The sequence below is a fragment of the Pongo abelii genome, chromosome 1 (genome assembly GCF_028885655.2).
Source record: "Pongo abelii isolate AG06213 chromosome 1, NHGRI_mPonAbe1-v2.0_pri, whole genome shotgun sequence".
NCBI classification, from domain to species: Eukaryota; Metazoa; Chordata; class Mammalia; order Primates; family Hominidae; genus Pongo; species Pongo abelii.
Window position 1 is genome coordinate 70,608,682 of NC_071985.2, and position 24,469 is coordinate 70,633,150.

Sequence of the window (24,469 nt, forward strand, 5' to 3'; positions counted from 1 at the left end):
AAGGCTTTTCTTTAGTTGACAATCACAGCAACTACGAAGGGGCTCAAGAATAGACTGCCCAGGGTCATCTGGAGCATTGCAAGGAACTGCAGCCTTGGTATAGCACAGGCCCCTTGAGCCCCTCTGGCTCCGCCATGGTTGCAGCCGACTGGGTGAGCTTCTGACCTCCCACTTGGTCGACAGCCCTGAATATTATTCAGCTAGCTGCTTTCACCACTTAACAAAAAAGTGAGTTCTTCCTTGAAACTTTTTTTTTTTTTTTGAGATGGAGTTTCACTCTTGTTGCCCAGGCTGGAGGGCAACGGCATGATCTTAGCTCACCGCAACCTCCGCCTCCCAGGTTCAAGCAATTCTCCTGCCTTAGCTTCCCAAGTAGCTAGGATTATAGGTATGCACCACCACACCCAGCCCATTTTGTACTTTTAGTAGAGACAGGGTTTCTCCATGGTGGTCAGGCTGGTCTCGAACCTCAGGTGATTCGCCCGCCTCGGCCTCCCAAAGTGCTGGGATTACAGACATGAGCCACCGTGCCCAGCCTGAAACTTTTATCTTTTTAAATAGAGATGTGGTCTCACTATGTTGGCCAGACTGGTCTTGACCTCCTGGCCTCAAGTGATCCGCCCACCTCAGCCTCCCAAAGTGCTGGGATTACAGGTGTGAGCCACTGTGCCCAGCCAAGACTTTTTTTTTTGAAGGGGAATATCCTAGTTAAAAGATACTGCGAAGAAAAAGATATGTGAGGCTGTCTGATTGGCTAGGTTGTACAGGTGTTTTCCCTTTCAATTTGATTCTATAAACAAAGCTCGGCAGGATAGAAACTATTACACATGGATAACAGTCTAGAACTGAAAACACACAGGATAGCACCTGACACAGTTATCACTCTCCAGGTATTCATTGTTCCAACCTCTCCCCCCTCGGTCTGAGCTAACCTATGAGGAACAATAAAACAATGTACAATAAAAATTGTAATTTAAGCAAATCCTATCATTTAGTCCTTTTATTGTTAAAAGGTGACTAAACCTATCACATTCCTTCACATGGCATTATAATTACATGCCTAATGTTCATTTCCTAATGCCCTTCTCCTCTTTCTCTGAGGAATTAAAGTTGATAAAAGGTGCTGCCACTGGGGCACAAGGAAGAAAGAACTCTGCTCTGTGGACGCTTACGTTTCCTGAATCTCCTCCTTTCACAGATCCTAGCAGTGATGACAATAACGAGTAACTGCTTATTATTGTTACTCCCTTTGTAAGAGGGAATATTAAGAAATATAGTACAAGAAAACAGTCCACTTCTGCCTTCTGACTTCTATCACATGAAACTTGTTAATCAGAACTCAGTATGTGATCACTAATAAATCTGAATAATGTCTGGTATCAGTAACCTGAAAATAATGTTGAGGTTATAGGCTTTCTAATTTGCTTATCTTTTCAATCTCGTATCTACTGATATTAATTTCATGCAGCCAGTGGACTCTGACAGCCCTAGCACCATGATAGATGAATGGAGAGAAGGAAGGGAGAAGGGGAAGAAGGGAGGAGGCAGTTAACTAGAAACTAAAAAAGGTGCTTATTTAGGTAAAAATATAGTAAACTATATTTTTAGAGCTTAAGGAAACCTTTTATATTAAATAAGCAGCTGAATTAGATAACCACTAAGATACCAAGAATAGGGATCAACCATGATACAAAGACCCTATGGCTGGAACACATAGTTAAAGGAACAAATGATAATGATCAGAGATAAGGCTGGAAAAGCAAGTAGGGACTAGATCACGGACCTTTAAGCCATTTTAAGAATTTTTTATCCCAAAGACATCTGGAAGCCAGTGACATTTTAAGCACAAGATTTGTAAACATGTTCAGATTTGCATTTTAGAAAGATAACTCTTCTACCTAAAAAGGCTTCCAGGCAGAGATTACTTTGGACTGAGTATTACAATGAGAAAAGGTCAGGGTCATTTATGGGTAAATAACTCTTTCAAAGGTACAGAGACATAAAACAATCTTAAAGTATGCTGAAAGAAAAAAACAAAGTAAACCAATCAGTAAATAATAATATTTTCAGTGTCTCAAAAAAAAAAGCAGGTCCCTTGATCACAATTTCTTCAAAAATGGTTTTAAAGAACATTATACTGTAACTCCACAAGGTCATAGTATTGCTAGTCTAAAAATTATTTCTTCCTCTGATTTGCTGCCTGTCTTTGCAGAGAATCTTTTAATCTTGGTGGCATGATACCAGAAACCTGACCTTTCTGAGCAAAACAAGTAACACAATGGAACAGGTAATACAGTGCTTAGGACTTACACTAAATTGACTCCTCAGAAAGGTCTCCTGATAATTCACTCTAAAGTTCTTTCTATTCTCTCTTACTGAATCTCATTCTTTTCCTTCATTGCACTTACTTGAAATTCTATATATTCAAGTGTATATGCTTTTTGGCATCTCACTGTTTGCCCCCCGCCCAACTGATTTTAAACACCGTATCTTTTTATTAACTGATAATTTTGTATTTTTAGTAGAGACGGGGTTTCACAATGTTGCCCAGGCTGGTCTCGAACTCCTGGCCTCAAATGATCTGACTGCCTTGGCCTCCCAAAGTGCTGGGTTTACAGGCGTGAGCCACTGTGCTTGGCCAAAGAACATTTTTAAAGTATCTAATTAAGTCACTGTTCCCCTTGCTCATGCATTTTATATATAGTGTTCTTAGTTAGCATGAGAACAGAAAACACAACTTCTTTAAAATCCCAGCACTTAATGTAGTACCTGATAGACAAAGAAACCAAGTAGGCATTCATTAAATTGAACTGCTAAACATTCGAGGGCAACAGGACAGGTACCTATCTACCTTTTGTAAGTGATGAAATCATAAAGCACAATAAACTGACTTTCGCAAAATTATTCAAAATAGACTAGAGATTCTTACACTTGTGCATTTAAATAAGAAAAGGCAGAAAGGAAAATATCAGAAAAATGTATAGTCACATTTGCATAGCAAAAAGGTGAAATTTGACCAGTAGATTGGGGCAGCAAAGAATAATGGACAGCCATAGTAGAAACTGTTATTTGTCAACCCTATCAGTGCCTACCCCCTTTCTTAGTACTAGAATCCCTGATTTCTATCTGGGCAAATGACTGCTTAGAATAAATAAGTTTCCCAGTCTCTCTTTGCACCTAGGTAGCCAAAGAGATACAGGTGGAAATGGTTTGTCAAAGTCCACAGAAAATTTCCTTAACAGACACAGATACCTGTTCCTTACCCTCACTCCTTTCCTTCCCTCAATTTGGCCACTTGGAACTCAGATGAAATGACTAGAGCCATTTGGGCAATGAGGGGGACCACAGCCTATGAATGTGAAACTGCCTTTGCAAAGACTATGACAGTGAGAAACGTCTAGTATGTCTGACTCCATCATGCTTCTAGCCTCACAGGCTGGCCATCCTTGCTCATTCCTGAGCAGAGGCCAATCTAACTCTGGGAGAAATTCATAGTTCAACTTTGATGTAAATAGTCTCTCCCCAAAATTGACCCCCTTCCTTGTTGGGAACTGAAACCACCTTTGTAAGACTAAAGAAAGGCCACAAGATTAGGATTATGGGAGGGACGTGAATTCTGCTAAAATGTAGGCACAGCTTGCCTTTCTATAATAGTTTACTGTACCCAAAGTCACAAGATTTGTGACTTCCCCAACCGCTCCTATGGAGAACATCACTATTATAGAACCTAAGATTGGTCTTCTGAGATGTTTTTCTGATCTTTGAATTCTGGCGACTGACCAGCTTGCTCCCTAAACCCATGACAGGTCCTGTGACCCCCACCCAGAGGCTGACTCTGCACATGAGAACTGTCTTCCACACCTCTATGATTTCAACCCCAACTAATCAGCAGCATCCACTCCCTAGGTCCCCTGACTGCCAACTTACCATAAAAACCCTAGCCTCTGAGTTCTCAGCGGCTGGTGTGTATAATAAACTCCTGTCCTTCCACTTGGCTAGCTTTGCATTAAACTCCTTCTCTACTGCATTACCACTGTCTCAGTCCATTTGTTTTGTCTGTGCAGAGGGTAAGAAGAACCCATCGGGCAATTACAAATGGTGAGGCAGGGAACTGGAAGGAACCAAACCAGGGTCCCTAAGGACCATGGAGCCAGTACCAGCTATGGACCTGCTACCTCTGAATTGCTGACATGAGAAAAAGAAATTACTAATCTTGTATAAGCCCTTATTATTTTGTTCACTATTACAGCAAAACCCAATCTTAACTTATACAATAATCAAAGGATTTCTGGGCAGAAAATACTTAGACTTGTCTCTCCAGCAGTCGGCCAATAAATCAATAGATAAATACTATCCAAAAACTTTTTTTTTTTTTTTTTTTGAGATGAAGTCTTGCTCTGTTACCCAGGCTGGAGTGCAGTGGTGTGATCTTGGCTCACTGCAACCTCCACCTCCTGGGTTCAAGTGATTCTCCTGCTTCCAGAGTACTTGGGACTACAGAGGTGTATACCACCAGACCCGCCTAATTTTTTTGTATTTTTAAGAAAGACGGGGTTTCACCATGTTGGTCAGGCTGGTCTTGAACTCATGTGATCCGCCAGCCTCAACCTCTCAAAGTGCTGGGATTACAGGCATGAGCTACCATGACTGGACCAAAAACTTTTTTAGAAGGCGTTACTTGAATGACTGAAAAAACATGGTGAGAAACTCTTATTTTCAGACATGACACTTGAGTCTTTTTTTAAATTTATTTTTTTGAGACAGAGTTTCACTCGTCTCCCAGGCTGGAGTGCAATGCCATGATCTCGGCTCACTGCAACCTCTGCCTCCTGGGTTCAAGCAATTCTCCTGCCTCAGCCTCCCTAGTAGCTAGGATTATAGGCATGTGTCACCACACCCAGCTAATTTTTGTATCCTGACTCTTACTCATCACAGTTTGATCATTTAATGGCTGGACAATAGCATAAGGTACTGATGTGAAAAAACAATATTTGAAATGCTATATAAGAAGCAAACAGAATATGTTGCAACAATTTTTTTTTTTTTTTAAGACAAAGTCTGACTCTATCACCCAGGCTGGAGTGCAGTGGCGCCATCTCGGCTCATTACAAACTCCACCTCCTGGGCTCAAATGATCCTCCCACCTCAGCCTCCCGAGTAGCAGGACTACAGGCACACACAATCATGCCCAGCAAATTTTTGCATTTTTTCTAGACACAGGGTTTTGCCATGTTGTCCAGGCTGGTCTCGAATTCATGAACTCAAGTGATCTGCCTACCTTGGCCTCCCAAAGTGCTGCGAATACAGGTATGAGCCAATGCACCTGGCCCAAAAATGTATTTTTAAGAAGGAGAAATAGAAAGTAATTTTTTTCGTCCTTCTGATATTCACATGAGACCTAACATTCCCTCTATAAAGTTGTGTACATTAATAAAAGTTCAACAAATACCAATTAGTAAAGACATTCCCTTTGCCCTTCTTAACATATTCATTTTTCTCTGAAAACTATTCTCAGAGTCAAGGACAGGCATGTAATGTCCAGGCCAGGGCTGGACATTATATGACCTTGTCCTTCTGGCCAAAATTCAATTCTCTCTCTTATAATAAATCTGAGGTTCTGAGCTTTGAAAGAAAGTGAGTGGGAACTTTATTATACTGAAATATCTAAAGTATCTAAACTCTTCCTACTAAAATCCTTACTCTTTCCAGTGCTTGAATGTTCATCTTCTCCTAAGATTCTGTGAGATATATTAATATCATTTGAATATATTTTCTTTTATGCCTAAATAAACCAAAGTAGGCTTCTGTTATTTGCAACCAAAAGAAATAACATAATGTTAAAGCAAAGCTAGGCCAGGGATGGTGGATCCCTCCTGTAATCCCAGCACTTTGGGAGGCCAAGGCGGGAAGATTACTTGAGCTCAGGAGTTTGAGACCAGCCTGGGCAACATAGTGAGACCTTGTTTCTATTAAAAACAACAACAACAAAAGCAAAGGTAATTTAATTGTTAATGTAAGTTGGTTGGGGTTTAATCATATGAATCTCCCTTGGACTGTTCTAAGATCTTTTAAGTCTTGTTACAACACAGTCTAAGGATTTCAAAAGGTCATAACTCAGAGTTACACAAGTTTGTATGACCCCACTGGCATTAGATAAAAAGTACATACGGAAAACCTTTTTTAACAAGCATATTAGACCTCGAGGCGACCTTAAGAGATTCACTCAGTTCAAACCACTAATTTCAACACACTCATGTTATCACTTCCCTCACTCCTCTTCCCTTTAGACTAAAAGGTTTGCTCAATGCTTGACAACCTTCTTCACACTTTTCCTTACTTAATAAGAGCTCCTCTATCTACACATCTGACTTTTCAGAGTTCTTTGTTGGTTGCCCAATTTGGCAAAGAAAAAATATAGGACACTATATTTAAATTTAAATTTCAGATAAATAACTTTTTAGTCTGTCTCAAATATTGCATGATTACTAAAAAAGTATTCATTGTTTATCAGAAATTCAAATTCGACTGGACGTACTGTATTTTACCTGACAACTCTAGTTCTGTGGAGCTGAAACAGCTGCCGGATGAGATTTATCGACTACCTGTTCCCTTTACAATAACAAGCAGTGAATTCTGAAGAAGTTTTAGTCAGCTACACAATTATGACATAAACCTTTAGAGCTAAAAGGGAACTTGGAGATAACTAGTGCAATGCTCTCACTTTAAAGATCAAGGAAAGATGAAGTGACGACTGGGAGGAACATGACACAAATTATAAATGACCGGAAAGATTCCTAACTTGCATTTAAAAAAAATTATTTGTAAAAACCCACAAGAGGAATTAGTATGTGAAAGAACAAGCCAAGTTCATGGCTCTGAACAATGTTCACATACCTATCATCTCAAGTCCTTCCATGTTAGTAAATGTCAACCAATAAAGCTAAGCAACAACTAAAAAAATGTGACCAATTAGAGATCTCTTATAAATGGGATGATTTAACTAAGTAAGATTATGTATATAAAGCACCTAGTATAAAAGCTTAGCCTGTAAGAGGACTTCTAAATGTAGTTCCCTTCTCCTACTGGCTCATCTGTTTCCTTGGTCTAGAATACTAAAATATTACAATAGCTCCCTGTCTATTCTGACTGTCTCCAAACTCTATATGCCATCCTGAACATTCAGATCAGAACAGTAGTCCTACTATATCTTGTTCAAAAACATTGCAATTGGCTGGGTGCGGTGGCTCACGCCTGTAATCCCTGCACTTTGGGAGGCCAAGGTGGGGGGGATCACTGGAGGCCAGGAGTTCCGAGACCAGTCTGGCCAACATGGTGAAACCCCACCTCTACTAAAAATACAAAAATTAGCCGGGCATGGTGGCACTTGCCTGTAACCCCAGCTGCTGGGGAGGCTTAGGCAGGAGAATCACTTGAACCCGGGAGGCGGAGGTTGCAGTGTTCAGAGATCGTGCCACTGCACTCCAGCCTGGGCGACACGGTGAAACTCTGTCTCAAAAAAAAAAAAAAAAGAAAAGAAAAAAAAAAGAAATTACAATTAATAAACAATGGTAAAATATTCAATCTCATTAGACAGCAAATAATTGACAATTTTAAAACTTCTAAGTCAAATCACCTAAAGCTCACCAAATGACATGTGATGACTCATTCAGAACAATGCATAGTCTAATACATATATATAGTAGGGGTATAAACTAAGTAGTTAGGAATACAGAGTACAGAGGACATCATTTCAACTGCAATGTTCAGAAAACTGTAGAAGCAGCAAGATTTGACCTAGAATTTGAAGGATATACATTATTTTGATTTGTGAATGGAGAAAGAGGAAATTTCAGATAGAAAGAGCTACATGAATGAGGGCATAAAAGTCGAGAAAAAATGCTTTATAATCTAGCCTCAATTTTTTAACTTTTTCTTGCCATTGTGCCCCAATAAAGACACAGATGTCCATCAAGTGCCCTAAAATATGTACGGTATAAGTTTTCTAACACCATTACCTTTGTTCAGGCCAATACTTCCCATAACACCAGGGAACAAGTCTTGCACAACTCTGCAACCCTTATGTCACTTGCACAATACACATATTAATACGAGCTAAACCAGGGTCCACCATTCTTTCAGCTTTTCCCTTATTTCATTCATTACTTTCTCCTTCTAATCCTCCTAAGTGACCAAGCTAAAAGATTTCATAATTTTATTAATATATAAAGCAGACAAGTAGAATATTCTTTAAAAAGTTTTAACTTAAATCCTTGGAACATCCCCCCTTCATCCTGCCACCACTTTCTACCCCTTTACCCCAAAACCTCTACTTTCCACCCCAAACTCCCTTTCGCCTTTGGGTTTGTGATTCTGTATGGGAAAAGGTTCTCCTCCCACTTTAGGTTTTTAAATAGAGGAATGATAGTAGAGACAGACTTACTTTTCACCTATTTGAAACTTGCCCTCACAAATAGAACATAATATGTTTTTGTGTTCTTGATAAGAAGGGGAGGAGCAAAAGAGGACAAAAGAAGAATTGAAAAAGGAATAACAAAAATGTAGGTATCCTGCCTGACTAGAGAAATAAAAAAGGTCAGAAACACTCTAGTAAACCACAAAAACAAAATTTATTTTAGGCCGAGCGTGGTAGCTCATGCCTGTAATCCCAGAACTTTGGGAGGCCAAGGCGGGCGGATCACGAGGTCAGGAGATTGAGACCATCCTGGCTAACATGGAGAAACCCCGTCTCTACCAAAAAATACAAAAAAAATTAGCCGGGCGTGGTGGTGGGCACCTGTAGTCCCAACTACTCGGGAGGCTGAGGCAGAGAATGGTGTGAACCCGGGAGGCGGAGCTTGCAGTGAGCCGAGATCGTGCCACTGCACTCCAACCTGGGCAACAGAGCGAGACTCTGTCTCAAAAAAAAAAAAAAAAAAAAAATTTAATCACTAAACTTGCAAGAATAGATGTTTAAAACTAGCATGTGCCAGCCAGGCGTGGTGGCTCACGCCTGTAATCCCAGCACTTTGGGAGGCCAAGGCTGGAGGATCACGTGGTCAGGAGATTGAGACCATCCTGGCTAATGCAGTGAAACCCCATCTCTACTAAAAATTACAAAAAATTAGCCAGGCGTGGTGGCATGTGCCTGTAGTCTCAGCTACTCGGGAGGCTGAGGCAGGAGAATTGCTTGAACCCTGGAGGCGGAGGTTGCAGTGAGCCGAGATCATGCCACTGCACTCTAGCCTGGGCAACAGAGACTCTGTCTCAAAAAAAAAAAAAACAAACAAACAAACAAAAAACTACTATGTGTCTATACATTAAATATTGTTATTTTCTTAGCCAAAATTATAAATTAGTCATCAGATAAAAAGTTGCCTAACAAATCCTTAAACAATCTCTTACGATGGAGAAAACAAAGCACTACTTGGAAAAGACATTCATCAGAAATGACCTTCATCACTGTAGTGCTGGAGGCTTACAAAGGTAACTTAATGGAATCAGGAAAAATAAAGTTTAACACCCTATTAACTAGGAGTCTATACCCACAATTTCAAGTGCAGTAAATACATCTTTTGAGTACCACTTTATAAAGCAGCACCATAAGGAATTACATTGTAGTCATCACAAATATGCCTACAGGATGATGGAAGGAGGACAGGGTAGATCTCTTAATGTTATGCAAATATGTTCTTTAATAAATTTTCTGTGACAGCATCATCCTTGGACTCAAACAGTACTGATTTCCAACAAATTAGATGAAAGTACAAATACTATGCCCCGGCCTTGGATGATAACTGAAAAACTAGGTCTGATAATAACAAAGACATTGACATCAAAGTGAGTATAAATAATCTGGCATACATTTCATGAAATATGATTACAAAAATATTTCTAAACCTAGATTATTCTATAAATGCATATGTGCATACATATATGCATGTAACTAAATAAATAAAACAGGGCTACTTCATCTTCATCACCGGATGTTTATATAGTCAAACTGGCCAATAAATTTTGGAAGTGATCTTCTCCTTAGGAAAACAGGAGTTTGCTTTGGATTTTAAGTCAACTTACACCCAGGTATTAGATTATAATGTTTTTTTAAACAAGTGTTCTTCGCCCTCCACAATTTCCTGAGGGTACTGAAGAATTCTGGTTTGTAGAACTATTTATCCCCACTTGAAATGATTTCATGATTTTTTTTTTGGAGTTGTTATTTCTACTTCCTTGACAGGGAATCTACTAGATTCAGATTCAACATTTATTGGAGAGCTGCTATTTACTATGAATCATGAAAGATACTTTCACAAAGCACTCATACAGACATTCAATGCTATCAACTATTAACATGGGTCACTAAAACCAAGATTTGCTGGTAAGAGCCAGAAAATGCCAGTGATAGATGAGATGGGAGAGAAAAAGGCAATCTGGATCCTTATGCAGGATGACAAGTCAGCAGATCTTATTTTCTTGTTCCACAGGATAATATCAACTGATGAACGGCTTAAATAATTATCTGAGCAATTTAGCATTAAAAATGTTACCAAACAAAACTCTATCTAAAACTCCACATTTTTATTTCTAGAAGAGGGAGTTACTTGCCTCTGCCTCTGCTGTCAACTTTATCTTCTTTGCTATCAACTGTTTTATGTCAATTCGACCTATGGGAAGAAAAAAACATGACTTTTAAGTTGATGGATACAGCTACCTAGTAGCACTGTCTAAACCATAAAGTTGAAAACAAACAAATACAAAGGTAACTGCGTAAACTGTGGTACAACCATAAAACATGACAGCATGGTCAAAATAACTAGAAGGAAATTTATACATAAAAATACTAAGAACAAAACTAGTAAATGTACACACAGTAATTACAATGATGTTAATTATGCAATGCTATAGATCCGATTCTGACAGCATGGGAAATTAGATTCCCTGAACAGATTCTACAATTGAGACCACTAAGATGCTGGGTAAAATATTAAAAACCGAAAACCTTTTAAAACTTATTGCCAAGCTAGTACAAATTCAGAGGCAAAAAAAAAAAGAAAAGAAAATGAAACTAGAATCCTAGGGGACATATAAGAAATGTAAGGATTCTCGACAAATCCTAGAAACCTTGAGCTTCTACATGGACAGCAACACAGGGTACAGTATTTTTGCAGAATAGTACACAGATGACAATACTTTACAGAATGGCAAAGTCTAGGGCCTGCCCAAAATGGGAAGTCTAACAGGATACTGCCACATAAAACTAAGGACCACACATAAGGCTACATCCTCAGTGTATAAGAAAGAAACCAAAACAGAAGGAAATGTGTCTGTCTCTACCTGATGCTGTGCAGAGAGGGAAAATTTGCCCCAAGAAATCATAACCCCCTCACTAGAGTTTGCAATCTAAATTCACACTATCTATGTGGTCTGAAAAATCTGAGATAAATATGTTCTAAAGCTAACCCAAGTTGGGTCTCCAGGCTACTGGCAGACACAAGTGCAATTCCTCCCTGGAAGATTACAATATCAGTCAAGGCCGTACAGAATTCCAACAGATAAAGTTACCATAAAAAGAAGAAGCTTGTCCCAGCTATTCAGGAGGCTGAGGCAGGAGAATCGCTTGAACCTGGGAGGCGGAGGTTGCAGTGAGCCGAGATTGAGCCACTGCACGCCAGCCTGGATGACAGAGTGAGACTCTGTCTCAAAAAAAAGAAAAAAAAGAAAAGAAAGGAAAATAGTCAAACTTCATAAAACATACTAGGAAACTAGGCAGAATAAATGGGAAACAGCAGAAACAAAAGCCAAGAGATGCAGATCTGAAAAACTAAAGATAATGGAATTGTTACTTTTAGGACAAAAAAATCAGAATGATTAATATGTTAAGGGAAATAAAAGTGAAACTTGAAAACAGAGAAAAGGAAGGCTGGGCGTGGGGGTGCACACTTGTAATCCTAGCGCTTTAGGAGGCTGGTGGGGAGGATTGTTTGTTGCCAGGAGTTCAAGACCAGCCTGGACAACATAGCAAGACCCCATCTCTACAAAAAAAAAGTTTTAAAAATAGCCAGGCATGGTGGTGCATGCCTGTAGTCCCAGCTACCTGGGAGGCTGAGGTGAGAGGATCACTTGAACCCAAGAATTTGAGCCTGCAGTGAGCATAGTCGCACCACTGCACTCCAGCCTGGGCAACACAGTGAGACCCTGTCTCAAAAAAAATGGAAAGAAAAAAAGAAGGAAAACATAAGCAAGTAATAAGAAACCATTTAACCAAACAGATTTGAAAAAAAACAAGATTTCTCAAAACAAAAAAAAATTGAAGTTTCAAATTCAATGGATAAATTAAACAGTAGATTAAACATGTCTGAAGAGAGTACTAGTAAATGGGAATATAGATCAAAGGAAATTATACAGAGGATAGCCCAGAGAAATAGTGACAGAGAATAACAGAGAGGTTAAAAGACACAGAAGAGGTCCAACCAAACAGCCAATTGGAGATGGGAGCCAACCACAGCTGCACTAGAGATGGAGGATAGTTGCACAACAAATACTTCTGACTTGGAATTTCTGCAGACTATAATGGAGGAAATCATGTTATACTGTCTTAGGGTGAACATGAATGATAAAGATATAATGGTTCAGGCTACGCATGGTGCCTCATGCCTGTAATTCCCACACTTTGGGAGGCCAAGTGGTGAGGATCAGTAGAGCCTAGGGGTTTGAGACAATCATGGGCAACGTAGCAAGACCCTATCTCTACAATAAATGTTTTTAAAAATACAATGGTTCAAAAGAAAGTCTCAGAGGATATTTGCCAACATGCCAAGAATAAAGAAAAATGCCATACCTCAACCAGAAATGATTGCAAAGGATGACGAAGATTATGTCCAAGAATGTGAGTTCATGGCTGGGCATGATGGCTCATGTGTGTAATCCCAGCACTTTGGGAGGCCAAGCAGGCGGATCACCTGAGTCAGGAATTCGAGACCAGCCTGGCCAACATGGCGAAACCCCTCTATTAAAACTATAAAAATTGTCCAGGTATGGTGGCAGACACCTATAATCCCAGCTACTTGGGAGGCCAAGGCAGGGACAATTGCTTGAACCCAGGAGGCAGAGGTTGCAGTGAGACAAGATCGCGCCACTGCATTCCAGCCTGGGAGACAGAATGAACTCCATCTCAAAAAAAAAAAATACAAAAATTTGACAGGCCATGGTGGCGTGCGCCTGTAGTCCTTGATACTTGGGAAGATGGCAGGACAATCGCTTGAACCTGGGAGGTGGAAGCTGCAGTGAGCCAAGATAATGCCACTGCACTCCAGCTTGGGCAACAGAGCGAGACTCCGTCTCAAAAAAATAAATAAGTAAAATAAAATAAAAGAATGTGAATTCATCAACTTCATAATATCTGATACAAATAAAAGGTGCCATGAAGAAAATGGAATAAAAATTGAACTAAATAAGTCTAAAGATATCCCATATTCATTGACTAGAAGATTTAATATTGTTAATATGGCAGTGCTCCCCAATTTTTCTATAGATTTAAAGCAATACTCACTAAAACTTCACCTGGCTTCTCTGCAAAAATTGACAAGCTGATCCTAAAATTCATACAGAAATTAAAGAACACAGAATAGCCATACAAATCATGAAAACAAAAATAACAAAGCTGGAAAACTCACACTTAACAATTTTAGAGATAGACACATAGATGATCAATGGAAAAGAACTGAGAGTCCAGAAATAAACATTCACCTTTATGATTATTAATAATTGATTTGACAAGGGTGCCAAGAAAAATGCAGAAAGATTCTTCTTTTCAACAAATGGAGCTGGGACAACTGAATAGCCACATGAAAAAGCATGAAGATGGACCTGGAACTCACATCATATGTAGAAACTAACTCAAAAAGGATCAAATACCTAAAAATACAGAAGAAAACAGAGGCCTTGGACTAGACAATGACTTCTCAAATACCAAAAGAACAATCAACATTAGAAAATATAGAAAACTATATTGACAGATTCTATCAAAACTTAAGTCACTTTTGTGCTACAAAGAACACCATCAAGAAAGTAAAAAGACAACCCATAGAATGGGAAAAAAAAATTTGCAAATCTGATTAGGGACTTGTATCCAGAATATATAAAGAACTCTTACAACTCAACATTAAAAAGACAAACAGGCCAGGCATGGTGGCTTACATCTGTAACCATAGCACTTTGGGAGGCCAAGGTGGGAGGATCACTTAAGCCCAGGAGTTTGAGACCAGCCTGGACAATATGGCAAAACCCCTTCTCTACTGAAAATACAAAAGTTAGCTGGGTGTGGGGATGCGCACCTGTAGTCTCAGCTACTTGGGAGGCTAAGGTGAGAGAATCACTTGAACCTCTGAAGCAGAAGTTGCAGTAAGCCAAGAATGTGCCACTGCACTCCAACCTGGGCTACAGAGCAAGACTGTCTCAAAAATAAAGTAAAATAAAATAAAATAATAAAAAGACAAATAGTCCAATTAAAACACAGGCAAAGTAGGCCAGGTGCAGTGGCTCATGCCTGTAATCCCAGCACTTTGGGAGCCAAGGCGGGCGGATCACCTGAGGTCGGGAGTTCGAGACCAGCCTGACCGATATGGAGAAACCCCATCTCTACTAAAAATACAAAATTAGCCGGGCATGGGTGGCACATGCTTGTAATCCCAGCTACTTGGGAGGCTGAGGCAGGTGAACTGCTTGAACCCAGGAGGCGGAGGTTGCAGTGAGCCGAGATCACGCCATTGCTCTCCAGCCTGGGTGACAGAGCGAGACTCCATCTTTAAAAAAAAAAAAAAAAAAAAAAAGGCAAAGTAACTGAACAGATATTCCTCTTAAAAAAAAAAAAAGCCCAATAACCACACGAAAAGACACTCAACATCCCTGGCCATCAGGAAAATTCAAATCAAAAGTACAATGAGATATCATTTCACACTCACTAGGATGGCTATAATCAAAAACACAAACAAGTGTTGGCTTGAATGTGGAGAAAGAAACTTCAACTATCCAGGACACTGCTGGTGGGAATGTTAAATGGTGTAGTGCTTTGAAAAACAGTGTGGAAGTTCCTCGACAGATTAAACACAGAGCCAACATACGACCTAGTAATTCCATTCCTAGGTATATACACAAGAGAAATAAAAGGCACTCTCAAAAACTTGTATATGAATATTTATGGGCAGCATTAGTCATAATAATAGAAAGTAGAAACAAATACTCATAAACTGAAAAACAGATTAATAAAATGTAGTATATCCATAAAATGGATTAACAATAAACCAAAAGAAATATTAATACATGCTATAACATGGGTGAAACATAAACATTTTGCCAAGTGAAAAGAGGAAGGCACAAAAGACTACATATTGTATGATCCTATTTACAAAACAATGTCCAGAATAGATAACTACTGAGACAGACAAAACGCTGGTGGTTGCCTAGAGAGTGAGGTGCAGGGTTATGGCAAAAAGGGAATAACTGCTAATGGGTACAGGGTTTTGGGGAGGTGATGCTAAAAATATTCTAAAATTCATTTCATTCTAATTTCTCTGTTCTGAAATATTCCCTTCTGTATATTGTTACAGTAATGTAGTTTCCTGGTGTTTAACTTGACTAACTGTGATATTCTGACTGAGAATCTTTTTCGTAATTTTGTAACAAAAATTGGATTTGAAAGGTATGACAGTATTTTTTATGAGAATGTGCTGCTCTGTGTAACTCTTGTGTATGGTGCATACTGAGCTTTATTACTGTCACAGATTTAGAGACAGTTTCTTATTTTCACACTGAATCATGGTACCACTATAATTTTAAAAGCAGTGGGATTAATTGATCTGTGCCCTTTTAATAAAATATGGGTAGAGTTTTTGGGGCTTTTTTTGAGACAGGATCTCACTCTGTCATCTAGGTTGGACTGCAGTGGCACAATCACAGCTCACTGCAGCCTCTAACACTTGAGCTCAAGTGATCCTCCTGCATCAGCTGCCCCGCTAGCTGGGACCATAGATGTGTGCCACCACACCCAGCTAATTTTTTTTTAAGTGTTTTGTAGAGACAAGGTCTCACTATGTTGCCCTGGCTGGTCTTGACTCGAACTCCTGGCCTCAAGCAATCCTCCTGCCTCAGCCTCCCAAAATGCTGAGATTATAGGCATGTGTCGCCATGCCTAGCCCAGGGTAGAGTTAATTTTGAATGCCATCTGCCATTATTCACAAATGAGTTTGTGAATAATGAGATACTAAATATCTTTATTCTATCTTTTTAATAAAATGTCAAGTTATCTGTTATATTATGGGAACCGAGAAACATCAGACATCACTATGTGCACAGACCTACACAGATAAGAGAATGAAACAGAATGGAATGAATACTGAAAAGTGTGAAACAGAAAAAAAACTACAACGTCTAGTTTGCTATCTTCGTTTAAAAAAAAAAAAAAAAAAAACCTACGATGATGAACTATCATTTTGGCAGATGAATTTTTAAAATTGGGAATTTGTATTTTCTCATTTACCTGGTAATAGCTTAAGTATTTTTTTTTTTTTTTTGAGATGGAGTCTCGCTCTGTCACCCAGGCTGGAGGGCAGTGGTGCGATCTCGGCTCACTGCAAGCTCCGCCTCCTCTGGGTTCACACCATTCTCCTGCCTCAGCATCCCGAGTAGCTGGGACTACAGGCGCCCGCCACCACGGCCGGCTAATTTTTTGTATTTTTACTAGAGACAGGGTTTCACCGTGTTAGCCAGGATGGTCTCGATCTCCTGACCTCGTGATCCGCCCGCCTCGGCTTTCCAAAGTGCTAGGATTACAGGAGTGAGCCACCGTGCCAGGCCAGCTTAAGCATTTTTATTTCAGCATTGACAATTGCTATTGTATATTTTGCCTAAAAAGGAAGATTAAAAGCCATTCAAGTTTATAAAAGTAATTTCCCAGAAAAAATACACTGAACAGAAATATTTACTTTGCCAAAATGAGCTTTGGAGGCATATTTGGGGTAATTTAAGCTTAATAACCCCTTCCCTTAAAAACAAACCATAAAAACATAAAAACAAACTTATATGCATACTGCTTTATAACTTGCTTTTTTCACTTAATATATTGTAAACATTTTTCCCTGTCATTACATATTCTTCTATATTATTTTCATTGCCCTATTACTCTGTTTTTATGGTAGAAATATAATTTAATCTTCTATTGGACATTTCTTTTCACAGTATGTCGCTTTGAAAAAAGACATGAAGAATTAGAAGGTACAAAATGCATCTAATCAGAGCTCTATAAGGAGAGACAATATTTGAGGTGATTATAGCTGAGAATTGGCCAGAACTGTTGAGAGACACAAATTCTAGGATAAAGTCAAAGAATTCCAAGCAGGATAAATAATCTACCTAGTGCCGGGCATGGTGGTTCACACCTGTAATCCCAGCACTTTGGGAAGCCGAGGCAGGTGGATCACCTGAGGTCGGCAGTTTGAGACCAGCCTGACCAACATGGAGAAGCCCTGTCTCTAATAAAAATACAAAATTAGCTGGCCGTGGTGGCACATTCCTGTAATCCCAGCTACTCAGGAGGCTAAGGCAGGAGAATCGCTTGAACCCGGGAGGCAGAGGTTGCGGTGAGCCAAGATCATACCATTGCACTCCAGCCTGGGCAACAAGAGTGAAACTCCATCTCAAAAGAAAAAATAATAATAATAATCGACTTAGATATATCACAGTGAAACTGTCTGACGCAGGGGTTAAAAAAAAAAAAACTAAAAGCATCCAGAAAGAATATCAACTACGCAAGTACTGCAATTGCAACGCGTGCCTGACTTAACATCAATGGAAGCCAGGAGACAGTGGAATGTCTTCAATTATCGATAATGGCAGAGTTGATGACTGGGAAGAAGGCTAGGTCACATAACAAGGGCTTTGAGGAAACTAAGAATTTCATGCAGGAAAATACTGAGCTGATACTGGAAGATGGAAAGGACCATATAACAGAGAAATGCAATAAATCTGGACAAAAAGTGATGTTGTAAATGGCAAGGAGAATGGAGAGCAGAGGATTAATTTAAGATATTTACAAATTGGTAACTGATTAAGAAATATAAGGGTAAGACAAATGTCCATTTGATTTTTCAATAAGTTAAAGAATATATTTTTAATTTAGTTCTATGACCAGTCCATGGTTTCATAAATAAACTATTTCATAAATAAATGAAGACAAAAGCTTCTTTCCTTCAACTAATTCAGCTACCACAGGGGAGGAGGATTGGTAAGGAGACTGTAAAAGATTAATTCTCACTACTTGTGCGTCCCTTCCAAAAAGAATCTGTCTATCCATAAATAACATGACAGCCATCATTACAAACAGGCTTTGAGACGCAGCCACTGGAAAGTTAGAAAAAAGGTTTGTTCACTGAGTCTCTGAAGACCCCACTGAAAATGACAAAGTTAGGTAAGTGGAAGACAAATATATTTTAAAATGCCAATTAATTTTCCTTTACCTTCAAAATACCTCTTCATACAATATTCAAAAGAAATTCTTAACTTTCTACAATTTAAAATTTAAAAATTAGATGTCAAAAAAAGTCAAAAGAATGCCTAAAAGCTAATATCCACTGCTTTTTTTTTTTTTTTTTTTTTTTTTTAAGACAGGTTCTCACTCTGTTACCCAGGCTAGGGGGCAGTGGCTATGGCATGACCATAGCTCACTGTGGCCTGGAACTCCTAGGCTCAAGGGATCCTCCTGCCTCAGCCTCCCAAGTAGCTAGGACTACAGGCACATGCCACCACACTCACGTGCCACCACACCCACCTAATTTAAAAAAAAAAAAATTTTGTAAAGGCAGAGCCTCACTATGTTGCCCAGGCTGGTCTTGAACTCCTGGCCTCCATCAATCCTCATGCCTTGGCCTCTGAAATTGTTGGGATTACAAGGATGAGCCACCATCCCCAACCCACATCCAATGATTTGAAGAACTATTTACAAGCACTCAACTCAAGGCTTCTCAATTTCTAAAACACTGACCCTGAAACAATGATAAGCCAGGACTGAGGGTGATGTAATTTCGGAATCATTTGCCTACCTCTAGTAACACACTAACTGCTAACACTATAAGTCAGTTATTTGCTATCTGAAACTTAATAGAACCCCACATAAGTCCATAAGGAAAACTATTCAACATTTTTTCCCTTAAATTTCTGATTTCTAAAAAAATCAGGCTTGCAATACTTATCTTCATGAATAAATGCTATCTCTTTTAAAACCTACTATACTTAATGGGAATGTTTAAAATTTATTCCTTGACATGTCAAAAATCTTATTTTAACCAGTTTTGATGAAAATTTTTGTAAAATTATGACATGCTTTGCCACCCTAAAAAAAAACACCAGACTCCAGGCGTGCTGGCTCACACCTATTATCATCCCAGCACTTTGTGAGGCTGAGACAGGAGGGTCACTTGAAGCCAGGAGTTTGAGACCAGCCTGAGCAACAAAGTGAGACCCCCCCATTCCCTACAAAAAAATAAAACAAAAATGTACTTTATCCTACATAATCTTCAGGACAAGTAAGAAAGATCCATTGCTGTACTATACTATTATAGTGATATCTTTAGCAAAAACGGAAATGTGGAGTGCAATCAGGCCCCACTCAGCGGTCCCGGGGAGCTGTGCCTTTCTACCTAGGCTGCTTCCACAGGGTTCTCCCTAACAATCCTACACTTCTATTACTATAGTCAATCTACTGCCAAAGTTACACAGAAGAAAAGAGACAAATAACCAGGCTTGTTAAATTGGTAACTAATTTACTCAATTTATATACTCATGCATTAAGTAAAAGCCCACTGAGGACCCAATACATGCAGGGCAAACCCTCCCTTCAGGATCTCAGGAGAAAACTACAAATAGGGAAAAGGACAATACAGAGAAGCACTGTGAGAGAATGAGGGGTACAGAAGGCTTTTGCAGAGGAGTCAATATTTGAACTGAGTCTCAAATAATAAAGAAAAATTATGGTGAAAAAATGCTAGAAACATTATTCCAGGCAAAGGAATGAAGCGTGAAGACTTGTTGGATTTTTCTGAGGCCTGAAGCTCAGTCAGATGCCTCTTAATGCCATGTTCTCTTTCCTTGACAATACTGTATTTAATAGGCTTTGGCCTAAGGGAAGCTTATCTACTTACTTTCTAGGCCACCAGTTACATTCCTGATCAGTGTCGTCCTATAAACATACAATGTGTGGCCAGGCGTGGTGGCTCACACCTGTAATCCCAGTACTTTGGGAGGCCGAGGCAGGCGGATCACTGGAGGTCGGGAGTTCGAGACCAGCCTGACCAACATGAGGAAACCCCGTCTCTACTAAAAATACAAAATTAGCCAGGCGTGGTGGCGCATGCCTATAATCCCAGCTACCTGGGAGGCTGAGGCAAGAGAATCGCTTGAACCTGGGAGGCGGAGATTGCGGTGAGCCGGGATCGCACCATTGCACTCCAGCCTGGGCAACAAGAGCAAAACTCTGTCAAAAAAAAAAAATAGATATATATATATACACACATATATAATATATATATACACATATAATATATATACACACATTATATATATACACATATATACACATATATAATATATATACACATATATTATATATACATATATAATATATATACACATATATTATATATACATATATAATATATATACACATATATAATATATATACATACATAATATACACATACATATATAATATATATACATACATAATATACACATACATATATAATATATATACATACATAATATACACATACATATATAATATATATACATATATAATATATACATACACAATATATATACATACATAATATATACATATATTATACATACACAATATATATACATACATAATATATACATATATTATACATATACAATATATACACACATAATATATACGTATATTATACATATACAATATATATACATATATTATACATATACAATATACACACACATAATATATACGTATATTATACATATACAATATACACACACACAATATATACACAGAATATACACACACACAATATATACACAGAATATACACACACACAATATATACACAGAATATACACACACACAATATATACACAGAATATACACACACACAATATATACACAGAATATACACACACATTATATACACAGAATATACACACACACATTATATACACATATATAATATATACACACATTATATACACATATATAATATATACACACATTATATACACATATATAATATATACACACATTATATACACATATATAATATATACACACATTATATACACATATATAATATATACACACATTATATACACATATATAATATATACACACATTATATACACATATATAATATATACACACATTATATACACATATATAATATATACACACATTATATACACATATATAATATATACATACATTATATACACATATATAATATATACATACATTATATACACATATATAATATATACATACATTATATACACATATATAATATATACATACATTATATACACATATATAATATATACATACATTATATACACATATATAATATATACATATATTATATACACATATATAATATATACATACATTATATACACATATATAATATACACACATATATAATATATGTGTATATACACATATATGCACATAAAATGTGAATCACCATGTGTAATTTTAAAATTTTTAGGAGCCACATTAAAAAGTAAAAAGAAACTGGTGCCAGTAAGTCTCTGAAATCTGACATATCACAACTATAGTCAATCCAGACTAGCCACATTTCAAGTGCTCAACCAGACTATATTAAACAGTGTACTTCTAGTGGCGACCACATTGAACAACGTAATTCTAGATGAAGAGTCAGAAAGCTTTTTCCATAATGGGCAGTATAGTCTGCAACTATGTAACAACTACTCAACTCTACTGTGATAACATGAGAAAGCACTACAAACACAAAAGAATGAACATGGCCACGTTTGCCAACTTTGTTCTAGATGGCCAAGTTTACTGTAAATGTGGTTGGCAAATAAAACGGACAAGTACATACACATTATTTTTTATAATGTAACGCAGCCATGGTGAACACTGCCGGTTGCTTCCCAAATAATGACATGCATGTCACTGCCTTTGCGAGAAACCGATTTAAAAATGGGCCTGAGTATCAGGTGGCAAAGAGATGACCCACTCAAGCTTATTCACTGGGAAAAATTTAAAGAGGTCCTTTTTGTAAGTGTGTGGTCAGAGTTTAAGAAAAGCAACAAAGGATGGTAAGGATGATATGGAATTCTAGGGCTAGTAATAAACATCAGGAAAGGGCAAAGCAGGTAAAGGATTAGTGGAACCCAGAGAGAACTCTTCAGAGAGAAATATTAGAAACGAGCAATGGTTACCTACCAGGGAGAGAACCTTAGTTATAAACACACCCATCTTACTCTGCTCTTAGATCTCCTGAAGTTCCCCCACTGGCCAAGCCTACCAGAAACACACAGGGCACTGGAGACTATTGTTGCAGTTCTTAAGGTCACTCTCCCAGGAAACAAAGTAGCGTAGAAAAGACCGGAGAGGCAAAAAGTAGATAGCCAGCATAACTTGTAATCTAACTCTGGCCAATGAGACACAAGAAGTCTGTAGGGGAATTTCTAGGGAAGGTTTCATCGCTAAAGAGAAAGACAGGGAAAGAGACAGTTTCTCTTCTGATAGAAGTCATCGTTTTGGTTTTCCAGTTTTCTTAACCAGCACGGACTTACTAACCCTCTGTCATTATTTCTATCTGTCCCTTATCACCACCACCAATTTCCTGGACCCACCATGCCACACGCCGACTCCAGAAATTACCCGCTATCTGCCTTCTGATTCCAAATTGCCATGCACTACACTACAGAAAAAGTTAGGAAAATGGGCCCATTCTAAACTGCTGCTGTCAAGCCTCAGGCAGGCCTGCAATGAAAGTACGCAATCTTTGTCTCTGCCTCTTGATGAATTTCTGTGACATTCCTCACAAAAGTAGTTCGAAACCTTTTCCACTTTCAAGTCCCAGCCCCACCAAGTAACTTTTAGTTGTTCAGTTTTGGTACCAAATCCTTAAATGTCTTCTATGTTTCTTAATTTTTGCTGTCTTTCAACCTCTTCTCCAACATTTCTGTGTCAGAGGAAAGAGTAGCCCATCTCTTTTTCAAGACTAACCCTTCAAACTATTATTGTCTTAATCGTTCCCTATTCAAAAAGTTCAACCTACTGAGTCAATTATATTGTCCACATTTAAATTCAGAGACAATCTGTTCTTTAAAAATCATGTTTCAGAAATTATGATATGGCTGTCATCAGTGATACTGAAAATAAAATCTGTAGTTCTACTAACACTTATCAAGTATTACATATTTAATTTGTTTTTTAAAAATAAGTAATTGAACATCAAACCTACGATTTAACAATTTATTACTTAGGTTGAGAATAAATTTTCAAGTTAATTTTTTAAAGTTACATAGTAATAGTAATATAATGGCAAAATAACTGAAATTTGAGAAACGATTTTTTTTTTTAAAAAAAAACAGTCCTTTTGAAGATCACTTAACCCTCATGACATGCTGTACTTTTCCTTCTAATATAAAATCTTCTGAGAAAGAATTTTACACTTCTTATCTTTGCTTTCTTGCTAGCCAATAGTTTCCACCCATTTCTGCAACTCTTCTTTTCCCTGAAGACATTACGGCCTCCAAATTTCTAAATCCGCATCCTTGTTAAACCTGTTACAAATTTTAACATATAGTCTTGCTCTGTCACCCAGGCTGGAGTACAGTGGTGCCATCCTAGCTCACTGCGACCTCTAACTCCTGGGCTCAAGCAATCCTCCCACCTCAGCCTCCTGAGTAGCTTCGGCTACAGGCACATGTTAACATGCCCACCTAATTTTTTTTATTTTTGTAAAGATGGGGTCTTCATATGTTGCCCAGACTGGTCTTGAATTCCTGGTCTCGAGCAATCCTTCCACCTCAGCCTCTCAAAGTGCATGGATTATAAGCGTGAGCCACATCTGGCCTCATTTCTATTTCTAAAATAAAGAAACTGAGATTCAAAGAAATTAAACATCTTGTACACTGTCACATGGCCAATAAGTAACTGAGTCTGAAGAAATCCATGTCTTCTGACCCCTAGTCATGCAGCATTAAAAAAAAAAAAGGACAGCCAACCTATGTGATTACACTCATAAAGATGACTAAGGAATACTAAGCAGTGACTAATAACCAATTTTCAAGTTGCAGTTCTTTTAATAAATGTTTTCTTCATCTACTTGTGGCAAGAACAGAATTAGCTAACGTGTAGGCACTGACTAGTTTATTGCCTAAAAATTCAAACTTATTTTTAAATCTTGATTGTT

At 38.2% G+C, this 24,469-nt stretch overlaps 1 protein-coding gene across 1 annotated transcript in view; it reads right to left on the minus strand.

Annotated features, from left to right (window-relative positions):
• SOAT1 (sterol O-acyltransferase 1) overlaps nt 1-24,469 on the minus strand; it is a 62,460-nt gene that overhangs the window by 20,385 nt on the left and 17,606 nt on the right. Inside the window, exon 3 of the mRNA XM_024252709.3 lies at nt 10,603-10,661. Within this exon, the coding sequence (XP_024108477.1) occupies nt 10,603-10,661 (59 nt within the window). The remainder of the gene's footprint in view (nt 1-10,602; nt 10,662-24,469) is intronic.